The sequence below is a fragment of the Diceros bicornis genome, chromosome 14 (assembly GCF_020826845.1).
Source record: "Diceros bicornis minor isolate mBicDic1 chromosome 14, mDicBic1.mat.cur, whole genome shotgun sequence".
Taxonomy (NCBI): Eukaryota; Metazoa; Chordata; class Mammalia; order Perissodactyla; family Rhinocerotidae; genus Diceros; species Diceros bicornis.
Genome location: NC_080753.1, coordinates 42,039,591 through 42,059,950, shown reverse-complemented (window position 1 = coordinate 42,059,950; position 20,360 = coordinate 42,039,591). Strand labels below are relative to the sequence as shown.

General features: G+C 43.6%; 3 protein-coding genes, 2 non-coding genes and 1 pseudogene across 5 annotated transcripts in view; 3 read left to right on the top strand and 3 right to left on the bottom strand.

Annotated features, from left to right (window-relative positions):
* LOC131413376 (uncharacterized) overlaps positions 1-12,421 on the bottom strand; it is a 29,875-nt gene extending 17,454 nt beyond the window's left edge. The window contains exons 1-4 of the mRNA XM_058553908.1: positions 12,100-12,421; positions 6,266-6,478; positions 5,317-5,688; positions 3,829-4,220 (exon numbers count right to left, since the gene is read on the bottom strand). Coding sequence (XP_058409891.1) covers positions 3,829-4,220; positions 5,317-5,688; positions 6,266-6,478; positions 12,100-12,406 — 1,284 coding nt within the window. The 5' untranslated portion in view covers positions 12,407-12,421. The remainder of the gene's footprint in view (positions 1-3,828; positions 4,221-5,316; positions 5,689-6,265; positions 6,479-12,099) is intronic.
* LOC131414055 (histone H2A type 1-J) lies at positions 5,211-5,745 on the bottom strand. The gene has a single exon (XM_058555098.1). It carries the CDS (start codon positions 5,699-5,701, stop codon positions 5,309-5,311), a length of 393 nt encoding a protein of 130 aa, XP_058411081.1. The 5' UTR covers positions 5,702-5,745; the 3' UTR covers positions 5,211-5,308.
* LOC131414063 (histone H2B type 1-C/E/F/G/I) lies at positions 6,086-7,078 on the top strand. The gene has a single exon (XM_058555108.1). The coding sequence runs from the start codon at positions 6,108-6,110 to the stop codon at positions 6,486-6,488; it is 381 nt and encodes a 126-aa protein (XP_058411091.1). The 5' UTR covers positions 6,086-6,107; the 3' UTR covers positions 6,489-7,078.
* Positions 12,422-12,522: 101 nt separating the features above from the next.
* Positions 12,523-16,286, bottom strand: LOC131413375 (adenosine 5'-monophosphoramidase HINT1-like; annotated as a pseudogene).
* On the top strand, positions 13,373-13,444 carry TRNAM-CAU (transfer RNA methionine (anticodon CAU)). The gene has a single exon. It is a non-coding gene; the product is annotated as a tRNA-Met (tRNA).
* Positions 16,287-18,073: 1,787 nt separating the features above from the next.
* Positions 18,074-18,146, top strand: TRNAR-UCG (transfer RNA arginine (anticodon UCG)). Its single transcript has one exon. It is a non-coding gene; the product is annotated as a tRNA-Arg (tRNA).
* The last annotated feature ends 2,214 nt before the right edge of the window (positions 18,147-20,360 follow it).

Below are 20,360 nucleotides of genomic sequence, written 5' to 3'. Positions count from 1 at the left end.
CTTCTTTACTTACCAAAATATCGTATTTGTTTATTTTTGTTTATTTTCTGTCTCCCACAGTGAGAATGTCAGTGAGCTCCATAGAGAGAGGGAGGTCTTTGCCCATGTTATTCATTGCTCTATTTCCAGCACCTAGAACACTGTTGGGCACACAGTAATCACTCAAAAGGTTTTTGATGAATGGATGGATGGATGAAGTAAAATAAAAATATGCATGTAACACACTATGTCCATCCATTCTTTAGCCCCAGAGATAAGGTCCATGACTGAATTATCCAAATGAGCCCCTATGTAAGGTAGTTCACCTCACTATGCTTCAGTTTCTTCATTATTGTATTTGGGCTAATAATGGCCCACAACCCATAGAGTTATTGTCCGGATAAAACAAAATAATCTCTGTAGGCACCAATTACAGATTTTTGAACTAATGAAATCATGAATCTTTTACCACCTTGACAGTTCTCAAGGCAGGTATAGTTAATATCTCTATTTGGCAAATGACATAACACTGACAGAGAGTGTGACACGGAGCTTGCACCTGACAGTCAGAGGGCTTGGACTCATCCAGAAGAACTGCTACTGACTGAGTGACCCAGTGAGATAAAGCTGGGTAGCTCAACACCGTCCCTGATACAAGGACCTCTTGCCTGGTCCCTGAAGACATTCGAATTTGCAATCCAAATAAATGGAGTTTGCTACCTGAGGGTACAGATTGTGCCTGTGGCCATATAACTAGTGAATTGAAGTGCCATGATATGAACCAAGTTTAACCCTGAGCTAACTTTTATAGATTTTCTCTTTTCTCCCTAACTATAAAATGCTCCAGGTCAGCTTCTATTTTCAAGGTCTGAATAGCACAAAACAGAAAGAAAACTGGGGCGCAGTTTTCATACTGGAGCACAATTGAGACTGCCTAAAAATAAAGCAGAACATGCTTAAATGAGAGACGGACACAAAACTCCTCTCAAGGCCTTGCATCTCACTTAGAGCAAAAGCCAAATTTCTTTCTTTTTTTTTTTTTTTGTGAGGAAGATCAACCCTGAGCTAACATCCATGCTAATCCTCCTCTTTTTGCTGAGGAAGACCGGCTCTGAGCTAACATCTATTGCCAATCCTCCTCTTTTTTTTTTTCCCCCAAAGCCCCAGTAGATAGTTGTATGTCATAGTTGCACATCCTTCTAGTTGCTGTACGTGGGACGCGGCCTCAGCATGGCCGGAGAAGCGGTGCGTCTGTTCGCGCCGGGGATCCGAACCCGGGCCGCCAGTAGCGGAGCGCGCGCACTTAACCACCAAGCCAGGGGGCCGGCCCTCAAATTTCTTATAGTGACCTAAAAGCCCCTACTTGATCTGGCATCCTTTTCTTTCTCTGCCTTCATCTCGTCTTGTGTCCTGCCCATTCCACACAGCCACCCTGGCACCTCAGCCCTCTTCCTCCTCTTTCCACAACTTACATCTCTCGTTTCACGTCTTTGCCAAAACACTATCTTAGTGCCAGCTTCACTGGTCACCTTATCTAAATTGCAACTCCCCATAATGCTCCTTATTCTTGCTTTATTTTTCTCTTTCTCACATCTGACATACTACATGTGATCTTTATTTATCGGATGTATTGTCTCTCTATCCCAGACTCAAATATAAATTCCAGGGAAGCATTTTGTCTGTTTTGTTCTCTGAGTATATCCCCCATGCACAAAACAACATCTGGCACATTTTGAACTCTCAACAAATACATGTGGAGTAAATAAATTTTAAAACTCATCAACGTTACAAAATGTTGTCTTTTGGGGGAGTAATGATGGCAGTATAATTAGGTTTTAAAATGGTAGATGTGTATTAAAATAATGAAAGAGGAAATGATTTACTTTACAATAATCAAGGCAGTGGGGTGAAAAATATAGATAAAACATATTTGGTTAGTGGTGATGATGTTGAGGCTGGGTGAAGGATATATAGAGTTTATAAAACTATTATTCCTACTTCCATATATTCTGAAATGTCACATGATAAAAGTTTTAAAAAATAAAAACTATACCTGAAAAAAGATAAATTGCTAAATGAATAAAAAAAACCTATGGAGAAAGACCAGATGAATACCCAAACAGGATGTTGTGCTATTCTGTACAGGAAAGGCCCAATGTGATGACGGAGAAGTTTCCACGGGTTGTCAGCCAAGAAGTCCAGGATGTTCCTCCTTGTAGCATCCCTGACAACCTGGTATTGTCAACCATTGAAAGCTGCTCCATTTCTTAGCATAGGCTCACATCAGCCCTGTCCTAAGAAATTGCTATAAAAGCCAGGGACTATTTGATTCATTACAGTGAGATAAACAGTCATCAAGAAAGCCAGAAAGTCCTCTTTTGAAGACCAGTATATTCTGGCTGGAGGCAAACTCCAAGGTAAGCCTGATTCCGTTAAACAACCCCTTGCTAAGCCTGGAATCAAACAGGAGCTAATCACAATATTAGAACTCATTGGGCCGGCCCCGTGGCTTAGCGGTTAAGTGCGCGCGCTGCGCTGCTGGTCGGCCCGGGTTCTGATCCCAGGAGCACACGACGCACTGCTTGTCAGGCCATGCTGTGGCGGCGTGCCACATAAAGTGGAGGAAGCTGGGCTCGGATGTTAGCTCAGGTCCAGTCCTCTTCAGCAAAAGGAGGAGGATTGGCATGAATGTTAGCTCAGGGCTGATCTTCCTCACAAAAAAAAAAAAAGAAAGAAAGATTAGAACTCATGTAGCATCTAGTCTTGGCCCTAGCTACCTGTTAGAAGCACCGGAGTTTTAATTACTATTGCCTGGGCCCACAATTAAATTGGTACTGATTGGACCACAAGCAGAAATATTTCTATGAAACCTCCAATTGACTGTTATGTGCACTCAACATGGAGACCACTGATCTATAATGAAATAAAACTATCTTAGGTGCACCTTGTTATGTGCAATTGCTTTAGAGAACATTTACTTTTATTACATAAACAAATGTTCAGTTTCCAAACGCTTACTCCTGGTGAGAGTTCAGACAGGCTGCTTTTCTTGATGAGACCAAAAACACCATTTTTAAAAATAGAGGCAATTCTTAACTGGTGTTCATGAGAATCACCTGAGGTGAACTTGGGAGTATAGACTCTGACTCAGTAGGCCTGGGTGGAGTCTGAGAATGTTTCTAGCAACCTCCCAAGTGATGCCCATGATGCTGGTGAGAGACCACACTATGAGTCCCAAGACTGTAAAATATCTTAGGGCTCTACCACCAATAAGCTCATTAGAAATCCTGATTGAGCAGTCTAATTTTTTATGAGAAACCAACTATCAGCAAAACAATGCTCTCACTGCTTAATGTGTAGACAAACATTTCACAATAAAGCCAAAACTGCTTCACTTTTAACTTAAGCGTATTTACATCCCACTGCCAGAGCAAAAATTCCCATCTTTAGGCAACTTCTGCCTGTGATCTACCCACTTAAAATGCACAAGGCTGCAGAGGGAGTTAAGCAGGCAGAAACATCAGAACAGTTTTCAACTCAGCAGTTTCACAATACTCAGCAAATAAGTCCAGCCAAGTTTGCTCAGCAATTCATGGTAACAAATGTCCATGTAAACCTCTTAAGTCACACTATTTCAAACAAAATTTCAAGAAACATTAGAACCAAGACTTGGTAAAAACTATAGAATTGTCTAGTTACAGCTATTTTAAGAGAAAAGTAGGTGGCTCTTAGAAGAGCCTTTGAGTTGGATTAATCAGTGCTGAAAAAGCTTTACGCCCTCTCCCCACGAATCCGGCGCGCGAGCTGGATGTCTTTGGGCATGATGGTGACGCGCTTAGCGTGGATGGCGCACAGGTTGGTGTCCTCAAAGAGCCCCACCAGGTAGGCCTCACACGCCTCCTGCAGCGCCATCACGGCCGAGCTCTGGAAGCGCAAGTCGGTCTTGAAGTCCTGCGCGATCTCGCGCACCAAGCGCTGGAAGGGCAGCTTGCGGATCAACAGCTCGGTGGACTTTTGGTAGCGGCGGATCTCGCGCAGCGCCACCGTGCCGGGCCGGTAGCGGTGGGGCTTCTTCACGCCGCCAGTGGCCGGCGCACTTTTGCGAGCCGCCTTGGTGGCCAGCTGTTTGCGTGGGGCCTTCCCCCCAGTAGACTTACGAGCTGTTTGCTTGGTCCGAGCCATTTCCGAAAAACTGAGAAACAGTAAGGTATGTAAGACAGAAGAGGTTGCCTTTATATATACTCAAAAACATTCTGATTGGCCTTGCGCTTTTTCAAAAGTCCCGCGCAATAAAACCATTGGCTGACGAGTCCACGAGGTGATTGGTCAATTACTAGAGACTCTGATTGGATGAATTACTCCACATTCCAATCCCGCCTTTTACAGTCTGCAATTCAAAGGAGTTGATTTTCTAATGTAGTCAGAGCATTTCAAAAAGTAGATAGGGAACCACTTGGGGATGGTGTAAGATGCCAGTTCTGATTCAGTGGATCTATGTAATGGGGCCTAAGATTCTGAAGGGCACACTTTGAGAACAGATTTACTTGTATTTTGTTCTCTCAGACGGTTACTTTTTCTGAACTGAACCTACAGTCAGTTCAGAAAATGGCATTGGACTGCCATTTCCTATCTGCATTCTGTGAAGCCTTTGACCTATATGGCAGGGTTCCAGGGTGGAATGCCTAGGAAATCACAGGTAATGAGCCCCGCCCGGAGATGACGAGCAAACAACAGTGCTCAACAAATGTTGGTTGACTTCCCTATAGTAGCCCAGATGGGATTTTGCTTCAGTTCAGAATTTGAAAAGCCCGCGCTGATTTTCCATTTGTCAACGGTTCTATCGTTTTGCTATTCGGTAAGCCTTAAATGACCTTCCAGTCTACCACCCCCACCCGCCTTTTCCGCAGGGGAGAATATTAGTTTTTCTCCAAAATTGACTAGTTCCTTACTTTTGGTTTCCCTCCTCTGTGGAGAAATACTTTACGTGCTGGGCACTAATGAAGGAACATCAATGGAGTCAACCTGTTCATCCAAAAACTAAAGGTTTTGTAAACTTTCCTGTAACTTTCTTCCTTCCAATTATACGAAAACTCCTAATCATATTAAACATTTTCTCGTAAAAGTCCCGTTTCCCTGGATAATTCAAGCACAATAGTGCCACAAATAGCCACGATGCGCAGTGACTATCTACAGAGGCTGTAGTAAAACATAACAGTACAACTTAGAACCAGTGAGTTACAAGCTTTTTTTATGTGAAAATGTGGATGGCTCTGAAAAGAGCCTTTGTGTAATAGAAAAGGTGGTAGCTGCCCAGACTATTTCAGTTGGTTCACTTGCCCTTGGTCTTGTGATGACTCTCGGTCTTTTTAGGCAATAGCACGGCCTGGATATTCGGCAGGACACCGCCCTGAGCAATAGTGACTTTGCCCAGCAGCTTGTTGAGCTCCTCGTCGTTGCGGATGGCCAGCTGTAGGTGACGCGGAATGATGCGCGTCTTCTTGTTGTCGCGGGCCGCGTTGCCCGCCAGCTCCAGGATCTCGGCCGTCAGGTACTCCAGCACCGCCGCCAGGTACACCGGCGCGCCGGCCCCCACCCGCTCGGCATAGTTGCCCTTGCGGAGCAGGCGGTGCACTCGGCCCACGGGGAACTGAAGGCCGGCCCGAGAAGAGCGAGTTTTGGCTTTAGCACGAGCCTTGCCACCCTGCTTGCCTCGTCCAGACATAATGAAATACCAAGATCACGACAAGAACGAAAGAAATTGAAGCATAACCAGAACTCAAGAAGCCAGACTATTATACTCTGCGCCGGTTTGGTAAAACAGCCTATGGTATTAACCGAACACAAACTTCAGCCAATCAAAAGGAAGGTCTAAAACAACGCCACTTCTAATTTACATAGAGTGTCTATAGTTGAAAGGTCAAGTTATCTAAGGTTGAGCTACGGAAAGAGCCAATGAGAGTTTGGAGTAAAGAAAGAGCCTATCAGAGGTTAAGATACTGAAACAGCCAATCAGAAATCATAATTCTGCGATCCCTAATTTGCATATACATCAAGCAAATAACAAGGGCGTTTCTTCGCGGGTGTATTTTGTTTTCGTTCATTTGAGAGGTGGCGTGTACGTTTTTGCAATGCCTGAACCAGCGAAGTCTGCTCCTGCCCCGAAAAAGGGCTCTAAAAAGGCGGTGACCAAGGCGCAGAAGAAAGACGGCAAGAAGCGCAAGCGCAGTCGCAAGGAGAGCTACTCCGTGTACGTGTACAAGGTGTTGAAGCAGGTTCATCCCGACACCGGCATCTCGTCCAAGGCCATGGGCATCATGAACTCGTTCGTCAACGACATCTTCGAGCGCATCGCGGGCGAGGCGTCGCGCCTGGCGCATTACAACAAACGCTCGACCATCACGTCCAGGGAGATCCAGACGGCCGTGCGCTTGCTGCTGCCCGGGGAGCTGGCCAAGCACGCCGTGTCCGAGGGCACCAAGGCTGTCACCAAGTACACCAGCTCCAAGTAAATATAGTGTGTAACAGCGCTAGCGATTACAAAAGGCTCTTTTAAGAGCCACCCACGTTGTCTCAAAGATCTGTAACTCCAAATGTGAAAATGGCTAGGGTAGTCAGTGTAATAAATCTCGGGACACATTACTTCGTCTTACGGTTCGGAAAGAAGGCCCAAGAGTGCCTCTGTAGGCAGTTAACATTGTGGTGTGTTCTACTTGGCTCCTACATTTAGCTACTAAAAAACAACGTAGCCTGGAGTTCTCGTTTATCTCGCTCATCTAGAATTGTCTCCACCTCGAGAGGTGTGTTTTCCCCGTTTTCAGTTTCATTTTGTCATCCCCATTCCCCTTAATGGGGAGTAACCAGGGGAAAATATGGAGTCTTAAATAATTTCGAGTGGCTTTTAAACAAAAATGAGAAGATTAGATCAATCGTGAGAAAACGAAACTACTTTTTGTAACTTCCTACTGTTAGTTTGCAAGCGGTTAGAGCTGCATCTGATAGAGAAACCACCTCTGCAGCTTGCGTTTGTAAACCACAGCAGATCTCACCCAGTCTTTCTCATACCTGCGTCGTTCAAGACCACTAATTTTTTCACTGAATGCATCGTTCTTGGATTATTTTACCTTGGCCAGGTCAGGAACTGTTTCACCATCCACTAGAATTTTCCACTCAGCTTAATATACAAGGGTGTAAGAGACACTACAGGCAACAGGATAACATGGGAGGGGAGGAAGCAAGTGAAAGTCTCCAGTGCTAATTCAACAACCTGTGATTCCTGCGGGCTGAGGGGATGGAGATCTGCCTCAATCTGTCAGGCTCTTCACTTTTCAGCCCCAAGGATTCCCAGAATTCTCCCGAAACTTTCTCCTCTGTGTCCTGGAATGACCTTGTCCAGTTACTTCTTTATTCCCTGGGATTTTAAAAGAAAAGGATTACAAGGAATTAACATTTACGTGTTCCTTCCTAGCATGTCACTGATTTTATCCTGCAGTTACCTGGGAAATGGAATCTCTCATTTTACAGCTGAATGACCTGAGGAATGAAGGTTAAGTAACTAGCCCCTTACATAAATAAAACTGAGATCTGAATCCCCATCTGTCTAATTCTAAGGACTCTTTCTGCACTATTTGTTAGACTTTTCCAGAGCAAGAGGCTAGTTGCAATCATAGGAATGGGGAAACTTAGGGTCAAAGGGAAAATAAAGCATTAGAACAAAAGTAAAACCGGTTAGAAGATACACATGTTCTTGGAGGCACAGCAAAATCCTTCTATCAGCCAAAGTTTCTTTAGAAATATATACATATATATAATGAGACTTGGAACCCAAGGATCACCCGGCAGCAAGTTTAACTTTTCTGAGCACTGTGTGTGGAGGAGAAACCATGGGCATTGGCAGTATAAACCTGAGCTCAAAAACCTCATTTTCTACTTATTAGCTACAAATCTTTATCTGCAAATGCCTGCATAGCAGATTGCTGTGAACATGAAATAAGTGACTCAATTTTGTAACGGGGCTTAGGAAGAAAATTCCCTAAACCCCATGTATAATTAAGGCATTCCTTTCTTGTTCTCCAGAGTTAATTTTAAATAAATTTTAAAACAGTGCATTCATGAAAAGAAATATACAAGCATGATTTAAGGGGGAATCCCCCAGGACATGACACAGACCTGACTGCCTGTTTGAATACTGAGTTTGGGCAAACTACTCAAACCCTCTGTGAGCATGTTCTTACCTCTAAAATGGGAATAATAATTAGTAACTATCGCATAGCATTGCTGGGTGATCAATAAAAGAACACAAGTAAAGCATTTAGGATGGTGCCTGCACAGAGAACGTTCTCTAAAATATTAGCTGTGGCTAAAGTCTCTGATTGAAGTGATAGGGAAGGTGCCCTTGGTCCTGCCCATATTGGAATCTCAGAGTCCTGAGGCCTTGAACAAGGCAGCGGGCGGAAAAGCCTACTAGTATTTGACACTAATTATGGTTCCTTGTCTGGCAAATCCCTTTAACAGTCTACACCCCTCTTTAGAACCATGTCTTTCTCCTGAACTGTTTTGAGGACAAGCTAGTGCCTGGCAGACTTCCCTGCCTTTGCTTGCCAATTCAAGTAATATGTGGCTTATTTTCCAGGGAGCTTCTGGTCCCGCACTAGAACTAAGAGTACCTCGTTTAATAGCCAGATGTGTTGGGTTATAAGGAAGGGACTCTGGAAACTCACACAAGAGCTGATTGGTAGCTTTTTATCCCTTTTTTCTTCCCACACCTCCTGCTCCCTTTGCCTAACCTCACTGTAGTGTCTGGCCAGAATGAAGAATCATCTTCAGAAAAGCTGCTACACTTTTAAAGCTCAAAGAGAATCAAGAAATCATTGTCCACAATCATTCTCAGACTAGGAAAAGCTAGGGCCACCCCAAAGACTGCCATGGGGCTGCCAACAATTGAGAAGACTACTATCAATCTTATTTCATAAAAGAACTATATTTTTATCACCTCAAAGGTATTAAAGATAACCTCGAAACAAGAAAGCTTTATACCAAATAAATTTGGCCCTTTATACCAAATAAATTGCATTAACTTTTAATATTAAGAAAAATTTACTACATTGCCTTTATTTTTCTCCTTTTGATACAGAATAGAGAAAACTTTGACATAGACTAACACTATTGCATTTGGGAACTGATTTGTTTAAATTTCTTTGTTTCAAAATTGAAAAAAGTGTCTCTGAATCAGCTCAACTAATCAGAGGAGGGCGCAGGCAGGGTTCAAGCAGATTTCTTGAGTATTTCCCCTCTCCTGTCTTAGGATAATATTTATTCTGCTTATTCTGAGAATCACAGGAGGAAGGGAGAATTACAGAAGGCACTTGTAAAACCGTAAGTTATGAATCCACATGTCACGAATACAGAGCAAACCCTCGTTATTTACCTGACCTAGGGTTCAGTCCTTGAACTGCTTCTCTTCAATATCAACCCTCTTTCCTAAGAGATGTTATCAGATCTTGTGGATTTTTTCCTCTCATGGCAGTTATACTGTGACAACTCCCAATTATGTTCCCTAAACTGCAGACTCATATACCCAACTGCCTATTTCCTGTCTTCCTCTTAGATATATAACAAGCATCATCTCAAACTCTGCATATTCAATCCTAAGCCTATGATTCTCCCCAAAACTTGTTCCTCCCATATTTTTCCCAGTTTTAGCAGTTGGTATCTGTATCCCAGTTGCTCTAGCTAAAATCACTGAGATCATCCATGAATTGTCTTTCTCTCATACCCTGCATTCACTAGCTCAGAAAAAAACTAGCAACCCTACCTTCAAAACATGTACAGAATCCAGCCACTTTTCACAGCCTCCTACACTAATACACTGGTCCAAGCCACTGTCATCTCTCAACTGTGTTATCATAGCAGCCTCCTAACTGGTCTCCCTACTCCTACCCTGGCCCCATCACAGTCTATTCTCCACCAGGCAGCTAGACAGATCATTTTAAAATATAAATCAGATCATGTCCATCCTCTGCTGAAAACCCTACAATGGCTCCTACCTCACTCAGAGTAAAAGTTAAAGTATTACACTGGCCTACAAGGCCATACAGGAACTGCTGACCTCCATTTACCTCTCAGACCTTATCTCTTTTTCCTCCACACTCCCTCGCCCTTCCCCTGCCCAGACACAATAACTCCTTGCTATCTCCAGGCTTTCTATTTTGGTCTTCCTTCTATTTGCAACTTCACTTTCTCCATCTTTTTTCCCCAACCATCACTTTATCAGTAAGGCCTTGCCTGACCACATTTCAAACATTGCCTCCTTCCTTCACACTTGATGCCTTTCCCTACTTCAGTGATCTGCATAGCACTTAGTACCATCTGACATAGTATATGTTTTACTTGGTTTGTTTGTGCCCTCCTCCAATAAAATATAACCTCCACAAATATAGAAATATTGTTTTGTTCACTGTTATTCACTGCTATAATTCCTAGAGCATAGAACAGTACCTGGCATAAGCTATATGCTCAATTTTGTTTATTTGTTAAATTATCCTCATATAACTTTATCTCCTTAAACTGGTGCCTCAGCTTCAATTACATCTGATTCTTTTCGTATTTAAGCACTAAAGTCCATATCTTTAAAATACTAGATCAGATTCAAAATGGCTCCATTGATTTTCCTGAAGTCAAAGTATCACACTCTACAGATGATTTGCTGCCCACAAGGAGGAAAAACCTGATTTTATAATGGAACTAATCACCCTAAGCCGGTGATTGATCCATCTAGCATCTCGAATTTGGATAAGCCTGACATCACGTGCCCCTGATGTGGTGCAAGTAGCATACAGATAACATCGTCTATAAACTGTTCCTTGACAACAAAGTTGACGTGATTTCAATCATGTCTATGGAAATTACTTCTACCTTGCTGGGCAGACAGGGTATATAGCAGACAAGTAAAATGACCCCATCAGGATACAAGCCAAACCAGAAGGACATTCTGTAGGTCAGGTCTCCAGCAAATCAATGTCAAAAAAAAAAAAAAAAGGGTGGGAGAAGAGGAGAAAACTGTTGCAGATTAAGAGACCTGAGACAGAACCAAAGGGGCGATGGGATCGTCCTCTGAGCAAATCTGATCTCTAAGACATTTGGGGCATAATCGGGATTTTTTTTTAATGTGAACTGAGTAATAGATATGAGGGAATTTTGTTTTATTTAAGTCTGATTATATGGGAGTTTTTTTTCTTGTAATGCATACCTGATAATTTGGGGTGAAATAGCCTGATGCCTGTATGTATACTGTAAAAAATGCTATCATGTCTACTTAAATTTAGGTGACATCTACATATTGTTCATTAAGCAACATCCTTCCACCTACGTTAAATTCTCGTAACAGGAAGTCACAATTGGCCTCTATGCTGAACAATTCTTGCCAGCTTTCCCCACGCGTGCATTTTCATTTTTCCCCAAGCGCCTTTTGTACAACAGAGGCTTCTTCGGCAAGGAAAGCAACAGCGCACGCACTGTGAGCCCAGGAGAGCGCTCCTGCCTAGGGGGACGCTCGGTTCCGCTCGTGAATTCGCCTTTGTTCCAGGGCTCCCCTTGCCGCCGCCGGGGCGCGGGCTTTCTTTGTTCCTCGCCGCCTCCGCCATTTTGAGCACGGGAACACAGGCAGGAAAAGGGGGATCTGTCCTACCTCCCGGGCTGTTTAATCCTACTTCTCTATAGTACTCGAAAACCACGCATACACACGACTTACAACTTTTAAGAACTCGAAAACTAAAAAGCTTCTTGAGGAAGCAGGTCACCACCACCACGGGAGCTTTCACTGGCACCTAAAATATAAGCATCCAGAAAGCCTTGTTATGTAAATACAAATCAAAGCAGCGACAGCATGTAATGGTTATACACACGCATACCACTACAATTTTGAATGCCTTCTTTTCGAAAACGTGAAATTAAAACTAACTTATGAATTGAAACTGAGCCGTAACCACCACGGAACAACAGTGAAACGACCAAAGCTTAAACCAGACAAAAACGCTAAGCTCTTTTATAGAAATACTTGGGCGGCCCTGAAAAGGGCCTTTGATTGAGAAAAGCTGTTAGGCTGCTGAAAACGGGTGACTTAGCCGCCGAAGCCGTAAAGTGTACGACCCTGGCGCTTGAGCGCGTAGACCACGTCCATGGCGGTGACCGTCTTTCGTTTGGCGTGCTCCGTGTAAGTGACGGCGTCCCGAATCACGTTCTCCAGAAAGACTTTGAGCACCCCACGAGTCTCCTCATAGATGAGGCCGGATATCCGCTTGACACCGCCACGCCGAGCCAAACGACGGATGGCCGGTTTGGTAATACCCTGAATATTGTCTCGCAGAACCTTCCTATGGCGCTTAGCACCCCCCTTTCCCAGCCCCTTTCCACCTTTACCACGTCCAGACATGACTACTCAGCTCAGACCAAACTTAAGAGAGCAGCGAAAGTACGGACGCAATTCCCTTATATGTGCGGATTGCGGACCTAATTGAAGACTGAAGGCGCGCAGGCAGGAAAATCTGCTTATCCCGCCCAGCGCGCCGCCTCCCCCCCTGCGCACCGCCCACCCCGCGCGCCGGCCCTCTTCCCCCGTAGGCCCGTTCGAGATGACGTCACGGACGAGTCGTCCGCACGCACGCCGAGCGTGCCCTCTGTGGAGGCGTCTCTGGCGCGTTCTGCGTCCCCAAGTAGGAGGTTTCGGAAGTTTTTCCCGACTGCGTCAGACCAAAGAAATTAATATTTTTCATTGGTTATCTTTTACTGCTTCAGATGTTTTGGGACGACCGCACAGGAGCCTTGACCCACGCGCCCAGAACTGCAGCTACCTTCGTTGGAATACGGAGTCCTGCTTTGCCCGCACGTTTACAGTGCTTCCGGCGTTTCTGCTCCCAGCGGCAAAGCCCCTTCGAGCCGAAACCCCACTGCAGAGGAGTTAAACGTTGCAAGACTTCACACTCTCCATCACTAACCGAGGGAAACCTGACTAAGAGAGTTTTCTTCCCATAAGTGAATACGTGGTTGGTGATTCCCTGATACAATTGTCGCCCGCCGCACAGAAGCCCGGGTTCCTTTCCCGGCTTGTTTTCTTTTCTTTCCCTGTTTATTAAAACGTGTAATTCTCTTTTGAATATCTAGCCACCCACCCGACCTCTGCGCCCAGTAACAGTGTGTTAATCCTTACTTCTCTACTCCTAGTTTTGTTTTCTCTTTAATTCTGGTAGCGACGTTATCCTAAAGAGAATTAGCAACTTTTGGTAGCCAAGATGCTAAAATAAATAGGCGACCTCCCGCAGACTTTTTGACGAAAGATAGTCTGAATAAATCGCCTCTTAGTAGAGTTAAGGGTATTCTTAGAGATTAGACTGTCGTAGGGAGCAGAGTGGCGCAGCGGAAGCGTGCTGGGCCCATAACCCAGAGGTCGATGGATCGAAACCATCCTCTGCTAACGAGGCTTCCTGTTTTCTTTCTTTGCCTTTGATTAAAATTTTATGGCTTAGTTTCACAATAAGGAAAGAGAATTAAATGGAGTCTTTTTTTCAATTCTGAAATTAAAATTGTTTCCTGAAAATAAGCTGAAATTGTTTACATTCTCTGCAGTTACACGTGTCGTTCATGGATACTCAATTTTCATTAACTAATATGTCCTCTCTTAGTAAACCGGACTTCTTCTGGTTGCCAAAGTGACCGTGCTATTGTTGCCGCCAGTTATTATGACAGTTCTCGTTGTCCTATGAAGCCGGGAAAATGCTGAAATAAGCTGAGTGCAGGGGTGAGGACAGAGGTGGAAGCAAAGGTACGGAGTTTTATTTCCTTCTATGCATAATTCAGAAAGCACTACTTGTTAGGTAGTTGTGGCCATGTGGTGAAGGCGCTAGACTAGATATCTACTGGGCCATCCTGGCACAGATTCTTTGCAACTACGAGAGTCTTCCTCTTTGGAGTAAATAAGTAACAATTTGAGACAGAATGCAGAGTTTTGGTGGCCACGATTGAACTCTGACCTGAGAAAACCGCTTCTGTGGTCGCTATTAGAAAATGTGTCTCCACCCTCTACCTTCCTTTACAATTTCTAACAGAACTATTCTCTGTGCTTATTTTTTAAAGTATATATGTCAACTGTTTTATATTTCTTTCTTTCAGAAAGGATTCATATTCAGAGATTTATGTCAGATACTGTGCTAGGTGCTAACAAAAGGCATTAAGTAGCTTACAGTCTAGATATGCTTTTAAACAAGTAATTATGTAAGTATGCGTAGTAGAATGAGATATTTCTTTAAGAAGGTTATACACTAAGTGCAATGCGAACAAGGGAAAATGATAGTTGTTTCTGGTAGGCCCATGACCACTCACTAGTTGGGTGATTCTCTGGAAGAACTCACGTGATTCAACATATATGCAAGGTTAAGATTTATTATAGTAAAGGAAACAGTGCAGACACAGCAGGAAAAAGATATCCACAAGCAAAGACTAGAGAAGGCTTTCTTGTCCTCCAAAGTCTGTTTGAATATTGGAGCCCAAAGTTCTTCAAAGGAGGTGGTCACATACCTACCACATGACCAGCCATGGGGTGGACCCCAAACCAGACACCAGATACTTATCATGAATATTTATGATTACTTTAAATATGCTGATCACCTGGTTCATAATAAGCCACTACTTCAGGTGTGTAGAATAACATCATTACCCAGCAACTATGTGAACATTCTAGTATTTTATCTCTCAGAGTTTGACCAAGGGTCATCACCTTGGCTACAGAACATGTGAAAACTGAGGGAAATCAATTTGCTGCATTAACTTTGCCATAGCAATGGCCTAATTCAGGAAAGGTGGCAGATTTTGAGTCAAAAGTTGAATGAGTAAGAGTTTGCCAGGCAGTCAAAAAGAAGAGGATTCTAGGCAGAAGAAACAAATACAAGGAGGCATAATAGTTAAGAGTTTCTCGAGAACTACAGAAAATTCAATGTGATAGAACATGGAGGTGGGGGAGATGGTAGAAGGGGGATTTGGAGAGAAAAGAAAAGTGGCTGTGTCCTGATCACCTCCTATTTACCCTGTTGCTGAAGAAGGAATCCTCTGCCCTGAATAATATGAGATGGCTGAACACACAACACTCAACACTGGACAGATGAGATTGGTAGCAGGTTACTAGTCACATACACCCACCACCTGGAAGAGGAGGGCACTGCATGCGAAGCGGGACCACACAGGGGTTGCACTACAGAGCATCGAGCATCGTGAACCAGCAGGGGCTATGGGAGGTAACCTTTGTAGTAACCAGAGGGTGGGGTGACCCCTGGTTCCCTTCAGAAGATATGATTATCTTATTTTAATAGTTTCGAGGGCTGACAGTGAGATGAAATCCATTAGGTTGAGGAGCCAGTGGGATGCACCTGGTCTGGCTGATAGCGGAGCTGGCCCTGTGGAAGGCGTATCTGGCGAGAGCAGAACTCACAGTTAGGTCTTTTGGAGGCCCTGTGAGGCCCAAAGATGTGAAGGGAGCACCTAAAATTTTAGGTCTTACAATGCAGGCTGGAGTTGTAGCAGAAGAGATAGGGAAAGAGCCAGTCATAAGAAAGTAAGTATGCGGTACAAACAAGTTTAGATTACATTTTTCTGTGGGCAATAGGAAATTATAACCAATTTTGATCAAAGGAGTAATATGATCAAATTCTCTTGTTAGAAAAAAGTTTCTGGAGTGTTCAAGATTGTGGTCTGGTCCTTGATTGTTTGTTGCTTTTGTTTGTTTTTACTGTAAACCATGCAACACTGTCTTTTATGATGTATGGATTTTTTAAAAATTATTTCTTCAATCACTCCATACACAGGCAAAAATAAGTGTACTGTTTGACATATTGGAACTTGCAAACTTGATCATTGCCTAGAGAAGAGAAAATTATCCCTAAAGCGTACTAAACCAGGAGGCCAATTCATCTGCCCACCTACAAGAACATGGAGATGAACGTGATAGATTGTCTCTCATCTGAACCTTCATTCACTGCTATTCCATAACCCTTCTTCAGGCCCAGATCAGCAGCACATTTCTTGTCAACAGTCATTAAGTGTCCAAGGCTTTCATCATCATCATCTTCTGCTACAGATATCTGGGGTACACATTTCTTGGGTAGCACCAGAAAATATGTTGGTATTTGAGGGGAAGTGTCATGGAAACAAGACACCAGTCATCCTCAAAAATGATTTTGGCTGGATTTCCTTGCCGATGATCTTCCCAAAGATGATCATGTCTCCATCAAGCCAGATGCCTTAGCCTTGGCTATTTCCTCTGCCATCTCCACGTTCTTCCTCCCTCCTGTGTCTCCTGGGGAGGAGGGAGAAGCCAGTGAGTGGACAGACCCTGACTGATTTTTATTTTTCAGCAAGTCATTTCTCTTCTAAGATGCGAGAGAGGGGATGGGAGGTTTAGGATATATTTTTTTCTCCTCAATATATCTATTCACTATATATATGTATATCACCTTAATTTGACCACTCCATATTGGTCAACACCACTTGGATGTTTAATGTACAACTTAAACTTAACATAGCCAAACAGAACTTCTGATCTCAACACGCACTCCACCCTCAAATCCTTCTCCTGCAGTGGTCTCCATCTCAGTAAATGGAAACTTTGTTGTTATAGCAAAAAATCTTGGAGATGCGTGTGACTTCTCTATTTCTTTCACACCCTCAATCTAATCAGCAAATCTTTCAGAACATATCCAGAATTCAACCACTTCTCACCACTTCCACCAACACTACCCAAGATGGTTCAGCCACCATCTTCCTGCTTCCAGGAAGAAAGAGAGAACAAAATGTCCATATTCAGATTTTTTCAGGATAGAAGAATCTTTCTGTTAAATAATCTCCACATTAAAGATGATTGCAAAATTCAAACAAATATGTATATGAGAAATTCAGTCGATTTTTATTGAGCTGCTACTATTTGCCAGATGTTCTTCTGTGGCCAGAGAAAGACAGACTATGTAAAAGGCCCCATTTTTGTGCTCCAGAAGCTGCTAATTTACTAGTCAAGAAAAGCCAAGACCCATCACAAATGAGCAGAGAAGGCCAATGCTCCCAGAGTCTAGGATTTAAGAAAATTAAGGAAATGCCTTATGTGTGGACTGCTGACATCTTCAAACGAGGTGCATGAGGTCACAGAGATTCACTGACAAGCTTGAAAGAAGCCATCCAAGATATAATTTTAAATCTATATCACTTTATTGGGCCAAGCACTCCATAGAACATTATAAATTCTATAAATATCTCATCCATACAATGATTTTATTGTAACATGTTTTGTGTTGATTCGTCTATTAAATGTAAAAATTAACAGCCAATATTTTTGTAATTCTGCTGTAGTGCTTATTTCTTAAGATTTGGGAGCCTCAAATAATAGTAATGGCCGTGGACCTCTCAAAACCCCTGAGAGACAGCAGGAAAAGCATCCTCTTTTTTGTCAAACAGAGACATACTGTGAAAAGTGCTCAGATGTCATGTTATAACCATCAGAGAAAGTACTAGAAGAGCATGGGAAGGGGGAAGTTGTCACACGTGGGGGCCTGCAGAGATCCACGCAGCATGGCGAGAAAGACAATCATGAAGACGCTGCCTTTAGGAAGACTGCCTTCCGGGTGCGGTTTCCGTGACTACAGTCCAGGCCGACATCCCGAGTACCTAGAGTCTAAAAGTGGTGAATGTAGATGAGTATTAACAGGGAAGAAACTCTGAGTTGGCTTATTAAAAAACATCTCTCGATGCAGACAATATGCAATATTTTGACATCCTTTAGGTGCCATAAACTCCAGTTTTTCTGCTCGGGAGTCGTAGAGTAAATAACTTTTCTCACCCATATACTACAAGACCGAAATAATTGTCAGTCCCTACTCTTCATAAGGCCGGACTCCGTGGCCCCAAGTAACCCACGTAACCTCGAGTTTCCATTTTTCCAACGACGAAAAGCGCGGGCGGCGCGGACGCGGCGGCCTTTTTGTCATTACTTAACTCGTACGACTCAGGCCGGGGCAGAAAGCTCATTATACTTTCTAAGTATTGCAGCAAGATGGGTTTTCTCGAGGACCACGTGGCCTAACGGATAAGGCGTCTGACTTCGGATCAGAAGATTGAGGGTTCGAATCCCTTCGTGGTTAAGTTTTAAGCACTCCCGTAAAAAGTGATTGCGGTATCTCACGAGGGAGGGAGAATTACATTTTACCTATGTCTGCAAAACCCTTTTCCTTCTTCCTGCTCTACTCTGAAGAGGTCATTCTCAAAAGCTTTGGGAGAACCAGTGTCAGGGGTGAAGAGAGGCTGAAAGTCAAAACTGAAAGAAGGCCATCGAATAATTTGGAGGCCCTCAAGTTCTCCCAAAATTTGGATTTCGAGCACCTGAGTTTCACTTTCACAGGCTCGGCTTGTCCTGAGTTTCTTGAAAAAAGGTATTCAGATCTGTAAACTGAGCTCTCTCCAACTGCTGAGTCTCAGATTAACGCCAGGCCCCAGTGGCTAGCACAGTGGGAAACCTGTTGCGTTTCCTTCCCGCAGGCTTCGCCCTAGGCCACAGTCTCTTCTTCCCGTTTCTCTTCTAGTGTGAGTCTGTGTCCCTCCAGGTTCTGGCTGCTGCTGGAGTCTATGTTACTGGTTTTCACTCTTCCTCTCCTTTTCCATCTTAACTTCCTTTTTAACTTTGGTTTTGTTGCCATCAAAAGTATAGAGAACAGCTCATATTCAAACCTACAGAGCAGAAATATAAGATCATTAAAAGATCCCAACTGTTTACAGAGTGTGTATGCAAACAGCAAGACAGAGAAGATAGCTGTGCAGAATATACAAAAACTTTTTGTTTTTGTTTTTGTTTTTGTGAGGAAGATCAGCCCTGAGCTAACATCCATGCTAATCTTCCTCTTTTTGCTGAGGAAGACTGGCTCTGAGCTAACATCTATTGCCAATCCTCCTCCTTTTTTTTCCTCCCCCCCCAAAAGCCCTAGTAAATAGTTGTATGTCATAGTTGCACATCCTTCTAGTTGCTGTATGTGGGACCCGGCCTCAGCATGGCCGGACAAACGGTGCGTCGGTGTGCGCCTGGGATCCGAACCCTGGGCCGCCAGCAGTGGAGCGCGTGCACTTAACCGCTAAACCACGGGGCCGGCCCCCAAAAACATTTTTGTGCCTAAATAACTGAATTTAATAATAATTTAGGGTGAAGAAAAGTGATTTTCAATTGTTAATTTCATAGTGAAATATATAATGTTTGATTCCAGATCTGAATGTTGGTTCAAATCTAGGTCAGAGCAATGAATATTAAAACAAGGTAATAATTGCCTCATCCTTTCCCCAGCCTCTTTCTTAGTCTCCCGTCTGACTCTGCTTTCCTCCAGCCATCTGTAGATTCCAAATGGTACAGAAAAGTTGGGGCTGGAGCATTGGTTCCCAGACATTGAGACTTCTCAGACTAAAAAAAGTTTCAACGTGTTCAATAAATAAAATAGTAGCTGTTCAATAAAAAGTTGATGAAAAAGGGTAATAGGCACTATGGGAAAAATCAAGCAAGGGAAGGGGATAGGGAGCCGTGGTCAGGGAAGTACCAGTGGAAGTGATATTTGATCAAAGGAGGTGAGGATTTGAACCAAGTAAATATCCAAGAAGAGTTCCAGGTAGAGGGATAACAAGTTCGAAGGCCTAGAGGTAGGACTGTGCCTGGAGTGTTCAAGGAACATCAAGAAAGCCCCGGTGGCTGGGGGAGACTGAGCAAGAGAGAGTGTGAGAGGACATGAGGTCAGAGAGGCCATGACCTCTCTGTCATGTCATGTCTTTGAGGCCGTGAATTAAATTTGGCTTTTACACTGAGTGAAAGAGGAGAGGGTAGAATGTGTGGAGCAGATGAGTGACATTGTTTGACTCAGCTTTTAGCAGGCTCTTGTTGGCTGCTGGCTTGAGAATAGATTGTAGCAGAGCAAGGTGCGAGGAGGCAGGGAGAGGAGTCAGGAGGCTGGTTCGTGGTGGCCTGGGCTGCAGTGGCAGCGGTGGAAGGGGTGAGAAAGGATTTGATGCTGGATATATTGTAAAGAGAGAACCAAGAGGCTTAGCTCTTTTCTACTCAATATATTCCTCTTTCCTTCCCTCTTTAGTAGTTAAGAAGAAACAGACCCTTTGGGTTTGAAAGAGGTGAGGGGCAGAGGCAAAAGTGCCCCAGATCTACCTCCCTACTTTGGAACAACGCAAGAGATTGACACATTTAAAATCATCCTTTGACGTGTATTAAAAGGAGTGACAAATACCCTGGGTATATTCTGCCTGGATGAAGTTTTAATCCTTTCCCCTACCACCACGATGACACACACGCACACACACACAGAATATGCCTT

Bases quoted from the DNA above. Each gene is read 5' to 3' on its own strand.
- LOC131414055 (XM_058555098.1), bottom strand. From the start codon at position 5,701: ATGTCTGGACGAGGCAAGCAGGGTGGCAAGGCTCGTGCTAAAGCCAAA.
- LOC131414063 (XM_058555108.1), top strand. From the start codon at position 6,108: ATGCCTGAACCAGCGAAGTCTGCTCCTGCCCCGAAAAAGGGCTCTAAA.